The 17423-nt window shown below is 42.0% G+C and overlaps 1 protein-coding gene across 1 annotated transcript in view; it reads left to right on the top strand.

The window, feature by feature from the left end:
* The window catches only part of LOC115202448 (fibronectin-like), a 198606-nt gene that overhangs the window by 12661 nt on the left and 168522 nt on the right, over positions 1-17423 (top strand). Inside the window, exons 3-4 of the mRNA XM_029766599.1 lie at positions 8238-8328; positions 13226-13495. Coding sequence (XP_029622459.1) covers positions 8238-8328; positions 13226-13495 — 361 coding nt within the window. The remainder of the gene's footprint in view (positions 1-8237; positions 8329-13225; positions 13496-17423) is intronic.

Raw genomic sequence — 17423 nt, 5'->3', positions numbered from 1 at the left:
TGCCCGGATCAGCCAGAGTGGCTCGACTGCCCGGATCAGCCAGAGTGGCCCGACTGCCAGGATCAGCCAGAGTGGCCCATCGGCCAGGTTCAGCCAGGTTGGCCCATCTGCCCAGAGTCTGCCGATGACCAAGAATCAAGAGAGTCTAGCAGCAACCCTAAACTGAGTAAGCCTGACATTTCAGAACTTGAAGTAATTAACGGTTTAATTGATAAGTCTGTATACAGGGTGGAGAGGAGGAGGTCTGCCCATGATCCAGAGCAGGGGGAGTCTGCCTACGGTCCGAGGCTGATCAGGTCGGTCGGCACTCTGGAGGACAATAGGCTGGAGCCTGAACCACCACCTGCATAGGTGGGTTGGGGAGGGGGGGTGTAGCACAAGTGCCATCAGGGACGGCAGCCACCCTCCCTTCCCTCCCTTTAGTTTAGGGGGATTTTTTGTTGTTGTTTGGGGTTTTTGTTTGTCTTGAGGTGCTTCCGGGGTTAGCACCTTTAGGGGGGGGGGGGGGGTACTGTCACGTCCTGGCCACTATAAGGGTTAATTGTTATTATAGTTTGGTCAGGACGTGGCAGAGGGTATTTGTTTTATGTGGTTCGGGGTGGTGTTTTGGTAGAAGGGCAGTTGATTTATTATTTCCGGGTTTTTTGGTTTATGGTCTATGTTGATGTATTTCTGTGTAGTCTGGTTTATGTATTTCTATGTTAGGTTGATTGGGGTTTGGGACTCTCAATTGGAGGCAGGTGTTTCCTCGTTGCCTCTGATTGAGAGTCCTATATATGGGTAATTGTTTGGTGTAGGTTTTGTGGGAGATTGTTTCTTGTCTAGCGTGTATGAGCCTGAGAAGACTGTTCGGTGATCGTGAGTTTATTTTGTTGTTTTGGTGTTCATTTTGGAGTTTAATAAATGTTCAAGATGAACAAACACAGTCCTGCTGCATTTTGGTCCTCCTTCACCATCGATAACCGTGACTTTGACAAGGATAAATTTGTCGGTTTTGTTTAGGGACCGGGGAGAAAATGCAAAAACTCCAATACAGTTGAAAGATTGCTACTGTGCAAAATGTCAAAATGTTGTCAGGTTGACTGTTTTTTAGAAAATTAAAAGCTGAGAAAACAATGAAACACGTTTCTGATAAGACTTCAGTTGGTCTTGGGTACATATTTTATGTGGTTGAAATACTGTCTGCTTGCATAACAGTGTCATAGATAACACATTACAAAGGGCACATGAGCTACTATCTGGAATACTGTGGGCATTTTAACATGGTCAGTGATCCTGTAGATGACTGGAAGGAGAGGGAGAAAATGTATTCCTCTAACCTCATTCTTTCAATAAAGTTCTTGTTTTATTGATATTAAATTACTTGTTTTTCTTTCCTTATCAGATTTAAGACAATGCTATTTTTAATGTGTTTTGGTGCAGATTTGTTTTTAACATACTATCCAGATAAGAGTGTCAAATACTGTTGGCTGCTAAGACAGCTGTAATTTGTTCACAGTAAAATGTATTTCTATTCTGATTTCAGATCTTCAGTCCTTACAAAACAACTGCCACTTTCTAATGAAGATAGTTTTTCTCTATCTTGTTTGGTAAAAAGCAAAGATTTTCATATAAAATACACATTTCCACAGGTGTTATTTCTTGACTGATCACAATTTCATTAATGGGATGCAATTGTATGTCATCATCTCAGCTTTCAAAATATATAATGTTTCATATATGCACAGGTCATGATTCAGCAAGACGTGGAACATTCCGATCAGACTGGAAAAGGCTAGGGTAGCTACATGTCGAGTAGGACTTAAAGTAGGCTACCAACCCCTCCCCACAGACACAAACAAGCATTATCAAGAACGTCTAGCTTCACCATGTAAGTTAGCTAGCTAGTTCATTCTCTAGAGACTAAGAAGTCGGGGGTGGGCGGGGGTTATAAACTGACATATGGAAATATTTTAAGATTGTCATACTATGAATCATTTAGCTATTTGAATTTTAGGACCCCTTTAGGTATAAAATAAAATAATTATTTGACAAAATATTGAATTTCGTCTTTATTACTATAGCCCAGAGAAATGCATTGAATAACATATTCATAAATGGCAAAAAAAGATAATCAATAAAAACTTATAAGAAACAAGGTTTTATAGATCTATATATTTGTTTTACACATTTAACCCCTATTTTTGGGTAGGGACAAAACTATCTTCATACTTCCATAAAAATGTTTTAACCTTTGTAGTCGGGAGAATCTCTCCTTTTCACAGTGGGGTCACATTAGCTTGTAAGTCAAGCCCTTAGGGAAGTCTCATGGTCTGACAAACAGTGCTCTAACTGTGCCACCCTTCAGCACAGATGTGGAAGTGCGACACTGATGGATGCAGTGGATTGAGATGCATCCAATAAAAAAAAACATCTCTACCTTAAACTTGATGGGGACTTTAAAAAAAAGTAATTTAGATTGATGCACTGGTGCATCAATTGACTCTAGGGGGTTGCAACTAGCAAGCTAGACCTCTGTTTAATAAAAGCCAAAGAAACGTACATTTTTTAATGAATTATATATTTAAATGACTAGACAAATAGAAGGCTAATATAGCCATGTAGCCAGGCTAATGTTGCTAACTAGCTAACTAGCTAGATAACAGGTATTGTGTAAATTTTAGAACATGCCCAAGACAGTTCACATAAGTATACATTTAAACAAATTTAGCCAATTAATGAATAACTAGATTTAGCTAACATTAGTTAGTTAATGCCTTGATTTGTCGGTCTTGTCCAGATCATCATGGCACTGGTGAGTGTCATGCAGCTTGAGAAAGGTATTTGTAGTTCTGTGTCATAGCCACATTAGCAGCTAACTACTGTTTGCATTTTTTTTGGGGGTGGGGGGGTTACACGGTTATCAAAATGCCACGACAGAGTAAGTCTACACGAAATGCCACGACAGAGTAAGTCTACACGAAACACAATCCTTATTTGAAGTGTTTCTAAAATCCCCTTTGGGAAAAATTTATGGTGAAAAACTGTGTTTGACTGCTAGGTTTTATGGGTATTATGACTCATACTGTGGTACTTTGTTTAGACCTAATTCCTGTCGTAGTGTGGAAATGCTTGTGTAGTTCCACCCTCAGAACACAAATCTATGGTTCCTTATCAATATTGATTCATCGGGCATGGACATCTTCACCTTCCTCCATGTGCTAATTGCTATGGAGCACAGCACAGTTAACAGTAGCTACTACATAACAAAGACTATCCACTCTCCTCCTCCCTCTTCTGCAACGGAATTGAATGATAATGGATGAATGCTGAGTTTAGCTGTGATATTGGAGTTTTACCAGCGAAGCTAGAGGCTAGCTAACCTACTCCCTGGACCAATAAATCTAGCTACAGTAGCTAGCTAGCTAGCTAGCTACCAGTAACTATTAGCAACTGTGGATATATCTTTTTTATTATTTAAATTTTTTTGTTACCCAGTTTTCTCCCCAATTGGTATTTACAGTCTTGTCCCATCGCTGCAACTCCTGTACAAACTTGGGAGAGCTGAAGGTCGAGAGCCTCATAAACTCCTCCGAAATACAACCCTGTCAAGCCGCACTGCTTCTTGACAAACTGCTCGCTTAACCTGGAAGCCAGCCTCACCAATGTGTCGGAGGAAACATCGTACAACTGGCGACCGATGTCAGTGTGCATGTGCCCTGCCTGCCACAAGGAGTCGATATAGCGCAAAGGACATCCCGGTTGGCCAAACCCTTCCCTAACCCGGACAATTGTGCGCCGCCTTTCCCGGTCCCAGATTCTTGTTGCTAGTCAACTTTCAGTGCACACCCCCATAAACGTAACAAAATAGGGGCTTGTCCGGGATTTTGTTTCCCATGAGCTCTAATCAACTACTCTGAAGCTCTACTGTGCCCAGATATTTGAGTGTTTAAAATACAATTTTGTGGTAGAGTTTATGTTACTGACAATCACTCAGAGGGGTTATAAGATTGGTGAAATAATTTTGAAAGTTGCATAAACACACAGGCTAATAATGAAAAATATGGACCTTAAGTTTTTGTGGAAAGCATTTGTGGTAAATCCTACTATAGAGATACATGTACGAAGGTGAAACTGCTCATCATTGCAAGGCATTATGACATCAAAGTGGTACATGTCGATCCAAAAGCAGTAGTCAGTTAATTGGTACTGCTTTGGTAGAGGAGGAAATCCTCCCAGAGAGGGAAGAATAATGAAAAGGTTCCTACATGTGGTAGAGTACTCCGTAGATGTACAACTAAGAGAGTTAGAACTAAAGGCAAAGTTGGAGCAACTAAAATACGAGTTTTGAGCACATTGAAAAACAAGAAGAACGTGAGCAGCCATTCGATTAAGAGAATTGGATTTGGAAACACTCCGAATCCAGGCAGGCTATCCTGCACCCTCAACGGAGTTTGATCTTGGTCAGACAGCCGGCTTGTCCCACCTGTCAACGAAAAGGAGTTGCACGTACAGTACCAGTCAAAAGTTTGGACATACCTACTCATTCAAGGGTTTTTCTTTATTTGTACTATTTTCTACATTGTACAATAATAGTGAGGACATCAAAATTATGAAGTAACACATATGGAATCATGTAGTAACCAAAAAAAAGTGTTAAACAAATCCAAAATATATTTTATATTAGAGATTTTTCAAAGTAGCCACCCTTTGTCTGGAATGTATTTCAATTAACAGGTGTGCCGTGCCTTTCCTTCTTATTGCATTTGAGCCAATCAGGTGTGTTGTGACAAGGTAGGGGTTGTATACAGAAGATAGACCTATACCAAGTCCATATTATGGCAAGAACAGCTCAAATAAGCAAAGAGAAACGACAGTCCATCATTACATCAAGACATGAAGGTCAGTCAGTCTGAAAAATTTCAAGTGCAGTTGCAAAAACTATCAAGCGCTATGATGAAACTGGCTCTCAAGAGGACTGCAACAGGAAAGGAAGACCCAGAGTTACCTCTGCTGCAGAGGATAAGTTCATTAGAGTTAAAAGCCTCAGAAATTGCATCCCAAATAAATGCTTCACAGAGTTCAAGTAACAGACTCATCTCAACATCAACTGTTCAGAGGAGACTGTGTGAATCAGGCCTTCATGGTCGAATTGCTGCAAAGACACCACTACTAAAGGACACCAATAAGAAGAAGAGACTTGCTTGGGCCAAGAAACATGAGCAATGGACATTAGACCGGTGGAAATCTGTCCTTTGGTTCAAATTTGAGATTTTTGGTTCCAACCGCCGTGTCTTTGTGAGACGCAGAGTAGGAGAACGGATGATCTCCGCATGTGTGGTTCCCACCGTGATTCACGGAGGAGGAGGTGTGATGATGTGGGGGTGCTTTGCTGGTGACACTATCTGTGATTTATTTAGAATTCAAGGAACACTTAACAAGCATGGCTACCACAGCATTCTGCAGCTATACGTCATCCCATCTGGTTTGCGCTTAGATGGACTATCACTTGTTTTCAACAGCATAATGACCCAACACACCCCCAGGCTGTGTAAGGGCTATTTGACCAAGAAGGAGATTGATGAAATGCTGCATCAGATTACCTGGCCTCCACCATATCAAACCTCAACCCAATTGAGATGGTTTGGGATGAGTTGGACCACAGAGTGAAGGGAAAGCAGCCAACAGATGCTCAGCATATGTGGGAACTCCTTCAAGACTGTTGGAAAAGCATTCCAGGTAAGGCTAGTTGAGAGAATGCCAAGAGTGTGCAAAGCTGAATGAGTAGGTATGTCCAAACGTATATATAAATCACTTAAAATTCAATAGCTCCTTGACCATGTGACCTAAACTCCTCAAACCAACTTTGGAAAGTTCAAAGTGTTGTATGCCCCTACCCTGTGGAGTTCTCAAAAATGATTACATTTCTTTGAACTTCATTTATTCATTTTACCTTCCATTTCTGACTTATAATTTCAATAGCTCCTTGGTCACATGACCTAGACACCTCACTCAAACTTTGTATTGTTCAAAGGGGAGGGACACACATTGCACACCCTTTGGTTTTCCCAAAAAGCAATTCGATAACAGATACTGAGGTTGGCTCACAATGGTTTTATGGCAGACGTATGTCTGATCGTATCTGGTCAGTAACAGGATGCTGTGGCATACGGTAAAGCCTGTTACATTTGCCAGCGGATGGGTAAACCAAATCAAGCTGTTTTGGTTGCACCTTTGTATCCTATTCCTGATTTTGACAAACTTTTCAGCAGGGTTCTGGTGGACTGTGTTGGTCCTTTGCCCAAAGAAAAGAGTGCTTTGGTATTCTTGAGAGAGTTAATAAAACTTTGAAGTATACATTGAGAGCTTACTGCTTTGAGTTCGAGAAAGACAGGGATGAAGGGGTCCCTCTTGTGCTATTTACAGCGTGGGAGTTTCAGTCTGAATGAGATCATGTTTGGATATCATGTCAGAGGTCCTTTGTGCTTGCTGAAAGAGAAGTTGTTGCAGGACAACACCTCAAAAACAAATTTGTTGGAGCACGTTTACGCTTTTCAATACAGATTTCCCCGCTCCAGTGAGTTTGCCAGTAAGAATCTGGAGAAGGCCCAAACCGAAATGAAAGTTTGGTATGATTGAAAGCCCTGAACCAGCACTTTCGATGTGAGTGACCATGTCCTGGTTTCGTTAGCGATGACGTCAGGCCGGATCGCAGGAAAACAAACCTGGCTGTGTCATGTCAACATGTTGAAACCATACTTCTACTGCTACAAGAAGTCCGGAAACCGGTAGTGATCTCCTGCCTGTGTTTCTCACTGTTGACTATTCTCTTCCTTGAGAGCACTAGGAAAGCCCAGTACACCTTGTGCCTGTGGAACGGTTGAGTAACTCAGAGATTCTAGAAAGCCTTGATTTATTTTTGGCACATTTGTATCCGGGGGAAAAAGGTGACATTGTTGCACTGCTTTTAGGTACACTATAAAAGTTGAATAAGTTATCATGGACTGTTTGGTGATGTTATGGCTGCTGTTTTAAATGAATATATTGTACCTTCACCTTTTAAAGGGCCAATCAGCAGTTGAAACAACAAAGCGACTGCGGACCTCTGTTTTGGTAAAAACAGAAACCTGAGCCTATATTGTTTGTTTACAATGAATGAAGTAAAAAAAAGCGTATATTATGGGTTCTGACGGGGTTCGACTGTCGAACTAAGCTCACGAGTAAGTGGCTACCTATCATTCATTTAAAAGTAAAAACGTGGATGTAGCAATCACAGATTGTCGCTTTATGGTTTAGGATAGGGTAAAAGAAACATATATATTTAAGAAAATTGTGCCTAGCACTAGGATTGAACCCACAATGCTCAGAGCTGTAGCTTGCAGTTTTAGCCCATCCTCACACCCATCCTAATCACCCTGACTCGTCACGAGCTTATTAGATCAGAGGTAGTCTAACCTCTCCTCTTAGACCCCCAGCCGTTCCATGGATTTGAACTATTCCAGAACTAGCACACCTGATTCAACTTGTCAACTAATCATCAAGCCCTTGGTTAGATGAATCAGTGAGCTAGTTCAGGTCTACAGCAAAATTGTGAAATGTCTGGGGGTCTCCAAGGAAAGGTTTGAATCCCCCTGTACTAGATGGAAACAGGCACGCACGTTGCCCCTAGTGGACGTTTGGAAATTGCCATGGAAATAAAATGGCTTGCCATCACGTTACTTTACTTTTCCAAAAACAGGTTGGTAGCAAGTAAACCACTAGAGTTTGGGCTCAAAGTAGGACATTTTATGTAAAAAATATAAAGTAACTTTTTCCAAATGTACTGTCTATCCCCTATGATGTGACATTATCAATGTAGACACATTGGGATTTTGTGTGGAACTTCTGCTTTTTTTATGTGAGTTATCTGTTGCTGGATGAATGACAAAAGAGATGATTGTAAAACAAAACAAAAAAGCACACAAACGCTCCGTCTTTTAATGTATGCAACTCGTCAGGCATCAGAAATGATTTGACGTGAGTGATACTTTTGACACACAAAAACTGATAATGATGTATGTTCTATACGATTTCAGCCATGTTCATGCGATCAGTCTGACTGTACCCTTAGTGTGCATTAAACCGAAACTATACATGCTGAACACGACATTAAATATCCCTAATTCTGAACCTGTTGTGCTTTATTCTCAACAGACCTGGAGGTGTAGATTCAACATAATGTATTAAACATGTTAACCTGTGAATTCTACTTTTTATAGAACTTTAAAGAGGAAAAGCCACTGAAACAAGTCAGAGATGAGTCGAAACCAGAGGAGGGATTCTCAGGAAGAAACAGGGAAACATCCCAAGGTATTGTCTCCTGTTATAGTTCTTCATACCAGCTCCATTCATTGGCCTTACACCTCATGTCTGCTAAATGACTAAAATGTAAATGGTTGCCACGACATACTCCACTTTCAATAACATATGACTTGGTAACACTGTCATAAATGTTTTATAAATAAGCATTTCTAAACTAAAGGTTATAAGTATAGGCTGGTTTACAGTTGGTCTATCGACATGTCTGGAGCCAGTTTTCACAGTGACATAATGAACATTATATTGTCGTATGACATTAAACTTGTCCTTGCCGTTATGAAAAAGTATAAAGCACAAAAACTGCTGTATTTTAAAAACAAATTTACACTGAACAAAAATATAAATGCAACATGTAGTGTGCTGGGGACAATAAAAGGCCACTCGAAAATGTACAGTTGTGTCAAACAACATAATCCCACAGATGTCTGAAGTTTTGAGGGAGCGTGCAATTGGCACACTGACTGCAGCAAAGTCCACCAGAGCTGTTGCCAGAGAATTTAATGTTCATTTCTCTACCTGTTAGGGCTTGGGGGCAGTATTGACACGGCTGGATAAAAAACGTACCCGATTTAATCTGGTTACTACTCCAGCCCAGTAACTAGAATATGCATATAATTATTGGCTTTGGATAGAAAACACTCCAAAGTTTCTAAAACTGTTTGAATGGTGTCTGTGAGTATAACAGAACTCAAATGGCAGGTCAAAACCTGAGAGATTCCTTTACAGGAAGTGGCCTGTCTGACCATTTATTGGCTTTCTTTGACATCTCTTTCCAAAACTTAGGATCTCTGCGGTAACGTGACACTTCCCACGGCTCCAATAGGCTCTCAGAGCCCGGGAAAAACCTGAATGTCGTCATTCCAGCCCCAGGCTGAAACACATTATCGCCTTTCTCAAGTGGCCATTCAAGGGACAGTGGGCTTAGGCGCGTGCACTGGCCGCCCCCGTCTTTCTGTTTTTTCCTCTGTTTACCGAAAAGGAGATTCCTGGTCGGAATATTATCGCTTTTTTACGAGATAAATTGCATAAAAATTGATTTTAAACAGCGGTTGACATGCTTCGAAGTACGGTAATGGAATATTTAGAAATGTTTTGTCACGAATTGCGCCATGCTCGTAACCCTGATTTACCATTTCGGATAGTGTCTGGAACGCACGAACAAAACGCCGCTATTTGGATATAACGATGGATTATTTGGGACCAAACCAACATTTGTTATTGAAGTAGAAGTCCTGGGAGTGCATTCTGACGAAGACAACAAAGGTAATAACATTTTTGTTATAGTAAATCTGAGTTTGGTGAAGGCTAAACTTGCCGGGTGTCTAAATAGCTAGCCCATGATGGCTGGGCTATGTACTTAGAATATTGCAAAATGTGCTTTCACCAAAAAGCTATTTTAAAATCGGACATATCGAGTGCATAGAGGAGTTCTGTATCTATAATTCTTAAAATAATTGTTACGCTTTTTGTGAACGTTTATCGTGAGTAATTTAGTAAATTGTTAGTAAATTCGCCGGAAGTTTGCGGGGGGTATGCTAGTTCTGAACGTCACATGCTAATGTAAAAAGCTGTTTTTTGATATAAATATGAACTTGATTGGACAAAACATGCATGTATTGTATAACATAATGTCCTAGGGTTGTCATCTGATGAAGATCATCAAAGGTTAGTGCTGCATTTAGCTGTCTTCTGGGTTTTTGTGACATTATATGCTAGCTTGAAAAATGGGTGTCTGATTATTTCTGGCTGGGTACTCTGCTGACATAATCTAATGTTTTGCTTTCGTTGTAAAGCCTTTTTGAAATCGGACAGTGTGGTTAGATTAACGAGAGTCTTGTCTTTAAATAGCTGTAAAATAGTCATATGTTTGAGAAATTGAAGTAATAGGATTTTTAAGGTATTTGAAAATCGCACCACTGGATTACACTGGCTGTTGCGTAGGTGGGACGAATTCGTCCCGCCTAGCCCAGAGAGGATAAGACGCCTCCAATGTTGTTTCAGAGAATTTGGCAGTCCATCCAACCGGCTTCATAACCACAAACCACGTGTGGGTTTTGTCATGACGTTGCCCTCTCTCTGGGTACAGCGAGCACAGTTGCCTCCCTCTGCACCAGGCCTTTTCTATGCACCATCCCCCTACCTACCTCCCCCTACCCTGGCTGCTGTGGTCAGAATGCGGTCGTAAATTCCAAAGGGAATGTCCTGCCTCACAGGCCATAGTTTTGAGACAGAATGGTTTCATAAAGAGACAAAGGAATTCTTCCACCTCACCGGACGGGGGAACCGAACGACATTTATGTTCTGGAGAAGGTATAAAAGATCGGTGAAGAATCCAGCTACGAACTGGTCCGCTTGGTACAATTTTATGAAACTCGTGAGAGACAATATTGCCATATTACCATAATAATGTTTATTTGATAGCCTCAGCGATGAGACTTACATCTAATGGTTGTATAAAATGATTTAATAAGATTAAAGCTATTTGGAATATGTTGAGATGCTATGTACTGATGTTAATGTGAGAGAATTGTATTTCTGTACAAAACTTAACTCAGTCATCGGCACGCCCCCAGGGACACAGACAGGACAAGGTGTCATGTGACAGCTTTTCTATGTTCAGCATAAAACCCCCACGCAGAATTTCTTTCTTAAGACCAGGCCTCCACTCCATTACGAGTTGGCCAATAGGTTTGACCATGCATTCCTCTACTGAGCTTTAACCATACCACGTGGTTAAACTTTTAGACTATCGATACCGACAGAATAATAACAAGTCTTTGATATTAATTAATAGTCTGCAGCTAGAAATTCGGTATCATTGAACGCGAAGACCGACGAAACATCCATTCTATAACGACATGAACGGATGTCGCTTTGAAAGATCCATTCTAACCGAGAGAGAGAGAACGCGGACAAAAACTCTCCAACAGGACAAAAACTCTCCAACAAGGATCCCGACGACACACTGAGCGTAAATATATATATTGATTGCAATTGTTCCCAAATGAGTGAGCGTTCATGTGCAAAGGATTAGCATATCAATTGTTAATATTTATCAACTCTGTTGTGCCTCCTAAGCTGCCCTGTATCACCCTTTGTTTAACAAGCCGCCATGCCGGTTTAGCCCACTAGGGCACATTACTCTACCATTTCTTTGTAACAATAACTGTTTGTATGCTTTCTGTGAATTACTTAGTTTAGTAAATAAATGTTTCTAAGACCATTGATGTATGGATGACCTAGTGAAGACTGGGTTTGTGCAGTTAACAACAATTTATGACGTTTGGAATGAGACTGGAGCGAGGTAAAATACACCATTTAAACCAGAAGATAATTGGTCAGATACTATAATATAATATAATATATAATGTTATAATATAGGAAAGTTATATTAGGAAAATTATAACTTTGTAATCTGAATATTTTCCTTGGTGCCCCGATCTCCTAGTTAATTACAGTTAAACGATTAATCAGTTTAATCGCGTAATAATACTTACAGGGAGTTATTTGATAAACATGTCTTCAGTTTAATGGTGCCCAAAGACACGACAGGGGCCTAGCCTCCACCAAACTGTACAGTTGGCACTATGCATTGAGGCAGGTAGCGTTCTCCTGGCATCTGCTAAACCCAGATTCGTACATCAGACTGCCAGATGGTGAAGCGTGATTCATCACTCCAGAGTCCAATGGAGGCGAGCTTTACACCACTCCAGCCGGTGCTTGGCATTGCACATGGCGATCTTAGGCTTGTGTGCGGCTGTTCGGCTATGGAAACCCATTTCATGTAGCTCCCGACGAACTGTTATTGTGCGGACGTTGCTACCAGAGGCAGTTTGGAACTCGGTAGTGAGTGGCCTACCACTTCGTGGCTGAGCTGTTGTTGCTCATAGACTTTCCACTTCACAATAGCAGCACTTACAGTTGACCGGGGCAGCTCTAGCAGGGCAGAAATTCCACAAACTGGCTTGTTGGAAAGGTGGCATCCTATGACAATGCCACATTGAATGTCACTGAGCTCTCTGGTAAGGCCATTCTACTGCCAATGTTTGTCTATGGAGATTGCATGGCTTTGTGCTTGATTTTATACATCTGTCAGCAACGGGTGTGGCTGAAATAGGCAAATCCACTTTTTTTGAAGGGGTGTCTACATACTTTTGTATATCTAGTGTATTTGTGAAGTAGGTATTAACTAATATAATTCATGATCCATTTGTAATCCATAATTGTGTGTGTGTGTGTGTGTGATATTTTGTTAACTAATATAATCCATTAGTTAAACGTTAACTGCAGTTCAGTAAAACATTAACTACAGTGCAATAGTGCAACATAATGTTAAGTGTTATCCACCCAGCTTTATATCCTATTATATCCTATTCTGTTGCTGACAGTAGCATGAAACCATGAAAACAATACCTTGCTTTTCTTCTGGCTAGTCTTTCCTCCCTAGCAACTGGATCTACGTTAATCTTTTGTCTGTGCCGTGCAGCCCTCTCCTTATTAGACAGCGGCATCTACAGTATAAAGATAACGTGCCTTGAAATACCTTAAAATACCATGACATTGTTTAAAATTATAATATTATTGTGCAGAGGATGTATCACAGCATTATCTTAATTGATATAAAGTTGCTGCCAAATATATTGGCATCTTTGCACTTTTCTTAAATAATTCCCTATTTCTTCTGAAATAAGTTGAAAACAACTTTTGGTATCCACACCTTGTTATTGGATTTTAAACATTTCAGAACAACTTGTTGTTGTGTGACTTCTATTTTTTTTTAGCTTGTTTCTTACCATATCAAAAGAAATTGCAAGCTGGCCTTTTCAACCTCCTGTAATATATTTCTAGAGTTAAACTATAGCCCTGACAATAATGTATTTTCCCTTAGTACTTCCTGCTCCAGACCAGCTGAATGTTGATTCCGTGGAGACCACATCAGCTGCTGTTAGCTGGAGCCAGCCACCAGGATTGAACCAAATCCAACATCATTACCAGATCTCCTACCGCTGTCCAGGGACAGAACCACACATCACTACCACGTCTTCACACAGCATCACTCTCTCTGGCCTGAAACCTGCTACTGAATACTCAGTCACTGTCTGCACTGTGCTGGAAAATGGGGAGCAAAGTCAACTGGTGTTAACAACATTCACCACAGGTAAGGAAGTACCCTACTTAAGTATTATTTCTGGTGTCAAAGTTAATTAAGCTTTGACTAGTTATCAAAATGACTAATATAAATTAACTAATCATAATGGATGTGTGTCAGCATGGGATATAAAGGTACACAAATATATGATGGTGAATTCCCTAGATCTCATAATGCAGTTTGGTGTTGAAATCCATAAAGGTTGTGCAACACCCTGTTAAAACATATATTTAGAAATCTGATTTACGTAATAATGTGGATGTATAGTTTGTATACGTTATATACATTTAATCAGATTTGTTTTATTTTCATAAACTCTATGTTTTACTAAAGCCTTCACTGTTGGGCACAAGTTGGTTAAATTATTATATACTGTTACTTGAAATATGTTGGAACAGTTTCTGTTCACATCAAATCAAATCAAATTTATTTATATAGCCCTTCGTACATCAGCTGATATCTCAAAGTGCTGTACAGAAACCCAGCCTAAAACCCCAAACAGCAAGCAATGCATGCGAAAGAAGCACGGTGGCTAGGAAAAACTCCCTAGGAAAAACTCCCTAGAAAGGCAAACACCTAGGAAGAAACCTAGAGAGGAACCAGGCTATGAGGGGTGGCCAGTCCTCTTCTGGCTGTGCCGGGTGGATATTATAACAGAACATGGTCAAGATGTTAAAATGTTCATAAATGACCAGCATGGTCAAATAATAATAATCATAGTAGTTGTCGAGGTTGCAACAAGGGTGTCAAGGGTGTCTGATCGTTAGGGCCAATCAAGATGGACTATGGGTGGTGTGCAGAGGGTTTCACAGGTTTTTCTGTTGTCGCTGAATAAGAGAAGGAAGATGGGAGAGAGATGTTTTTGTGGTCTGATCCAATAATGCATTTCTTGTTGGACTGCGTATTTGACGAGTACCTTAGTCAGAAAATCACAGGAGTGGACAGTGCATGTCACCTGATCCGTATGGTAAATGGTGGAAGGAGACAAGCCTATCCATACTATTGTTGTTTGAGGAGACTACCTGAACATGTGAAGCTTGGATATGTGAGGTGTACAGTGAGGGCATTTGTGTCCAAACCATTACATTGTGGGAAAATGGTCACGTGTCAAATGTTTGCAGACGGGAGAAGTATGGTTTTGAAGAATCTGGCAATTGAAACTGTTGCAACTGTGGTGGGGATCATACTCCCGACTTCCTTGCGTGCCCTGTTAGGGTGAAGGAAGCCGAGGTGTCAAAGGTCAGGGATGTGCAGCAGATTTGCTATGTGGAGGCGGTGAAGAGAGTCAAAGGGGTAAGAGGTAAACATGTTACAATATGTCGGTGGATGCAATGCAACCAGTTGATAGTGTATTAAGACAATCGAGGGATCTGGATACACTCATTGTGAAGAAAGTGAATTTTGTTGCATTTATAGCCACAGTGATTAATCGTACAGCACAAGTGTCTAAGAAGTCCAAGAAGCTGGACTTCGAAATAGGACTGTTGTCGATAGGAAATGTCACGCCTGTAACGGTCGTCGTATGAAGTGGACCAAAACGCAGCGGGAATATGTACACTCATCTTCTTTTATTAGGACAAAGAAGGAAAACCAAAAAACAAACACACGTATACAAAAACACGGCAACAGTGCCTCGTCAAGAACTTCCGGCAACAGTGCCTCGTCCAGAGTGTCCGGCAACAGTGCCTCGTCCAGAGTGTCCGGCGATAGTGCCCCGTAGAGAGACGGCCCACAGTCCGGAACCAAGAGAGACGGCCCACTGTCCGGAAACAAGTGAGACGGCCCACTGTCCGGAACCGAGTGAGACGGCCCACTGTCCGGAACCGAGTGAGACGGCCCACTGTCCGGAACCGAGTGAGACGGCCCACTGTCCGGAACCGAGTGAGACGGCCTACAGTCCGGAACCGAGTGAGATGGCCTACAGTCCGGAACCGAGTGAGACGGCCTACAGACCGGAACCGAGTGAGAAGGCCTACAGTCCGGAACCGAGTGAGAAGGCCTACAGTCCGGAGCTCCCAGAGTCGCCCTACAGTCCGGAGCTCCCAGAGTCGCCCTACAGTCCGGAGCTCCCAGAGTCGCCCTACAGTCCGGAGCTCCCAGAGTCGCCCTACAGTCCGGAGCTCCCAGAGTCGCCCCACAGTCCGGAGCTCCCAGAGTCGCCCTACAGTCCGGAGCTCCCAGAGACGCCCTACAGTCCGGAGCTCCCAGAGACGCCCTACAGTCCGGAGCTCCCAGAGACGCCCTACAGTCCGGAGCTCCCAGAGACGCCCTACAGTCCGGAGCTCCCAGAGACGCCCTACAGTCCGGAGCTCCCAGAGTCACCCTACAGTCCTGAGCCTTCAGCTACGCTCTACAGTCCTGAGCCTTCAGCTACGCTCTACAGCCCTGAGCCTTCAGCTACGCTCTACAGCCCTGAGCCTTCAGCTACGCTCTTCAGCCCTGAGCCTTCAGCTACGCTCATCAGCCCGAGGTCTCCAGCTACGCTCATCAGCCCGAGGTCTCCAGCTACGCTCAGCAGCCCGAGGTCTCCAGCTACGCTCATCAGCCCGAGGTCTCCAGCGACGGGCATCAGCCCGATGTCTCCAGTGACGAATCATAGCCCTGAGCATTCAGCGGGGGTGGACAGGTTAGGTGGGAGAAGTAGACCTGAGCCTGAGCCACCTCCAGTATAGGTGGGTTGGGGAGGGGGGGGGGTTGTAGCACGGGGACCGTCGGTGATGGCAGCCACCCTCCCTTTAGTTTGGGGGGATTTATTTTGTAGATGTTTTTTTTTGTGAGGTACATCCGGGGTATGCACTTTTGGGGGGGGTACTGTCACGTCCTGACCAGTAAAGGGCCTATTTGTTATTGTAGTTTGGTCAGGACGTGGCAGAGGGTATTTGTTTTTCATGGTTTTGTGTATATGTTTATAGAGGGTTAGTTTGTGTAGAGTGTTTCTGGGGTTTATTGGTGTATGTGTCGATATAGAGGGGGTATTTGATTTAAGTGGTTCGGGGTGTGTATGTATGTAGAGGGGTGTTTGATTTATGTGTTCCGGGGTGTTGGGTATGTTCTTGTGTTTGTATTTCTAGGGGGCTGTTCTAGTTTTATATTTCTGTGTTGGCCTGGTATGGCTCTCTATCACGAACAGCTGTACATTGTTGTTGCTGATTGAGAGTCACATTTAGGGAGCTTGTTTTCATGCCTTATAGCTTCATGCCTTACCCCCTCAAATACCCCCTCTGTTAATCGTCGTTGTGTCTTTGTATAGGTGTTTGTTTTAGTTTTCCTTCTTTGTCCTATTAAAAGAAGATGAGTATACATATTCCCGCTGCGTTTTGGTCCTCTCCTTACGACAACCGTTACAACGCCTTCACAGGAGTCTTTTGAGCCTGTGTAGGGACATGATTAGAATTCATTATTTCACAGAAAAGCAGGTTGATTTTGTTTAGTAAATTATTATTTATTTCTATTTTTTGATAGTTTGTATGATATTCGATTTATTTTTACCCACGTGATTTCCTTTTTTAGGGGAATTGTTATTCACCCGCACAGTAGGTGGCAGAATGCACATGAAATTGTTGCAAACTACATTATGCCATAGAAGAAGAAGATGCTCATGTGAAGTGGGAAGACGTTTTGTGTACTAAACATAGTTTTTTCCTCGAATTGGGTTTAACTGCACTCTACTTTACTCACCTTAACAAAATAAGATTTATAGTTTCATATTTTAGCGAGAGAATCATCTCAATTCGCTTGCTGCTTGGCTGGATTAACAAAGGTTCCAGATGCTTCGGCAGCTAGTTTGGGTTTGTCGGATCGGGAGCTGGAGAAGACGGTTTGGTCTGAGAGAATTTGAGGGCTTCGTTGAATTGGATTATAAATAGGTAGCAGCCTTGGAACTGTTGGTTTCAACGGGTTTCTGTGAAACCATGATTAACTGCTTAGTTCCAACGGC

Source organism: Salmo trutta, chromosome 11 (genome assembly GCF_901001165.1).
Source record: "Salmo trutta chromosome 11, fSalTru1.1, whole genome shotgun sequence".
Taxonomy (NCBI): Eukaryota; Metazoa; Chordata; class Actinopteri; order Salmoniformes; family Salmonidae; genus Salmo; species Salmo trutta.
This window is presented reverse-complemented; position numbering and strand designations above follow the sequence as displayed.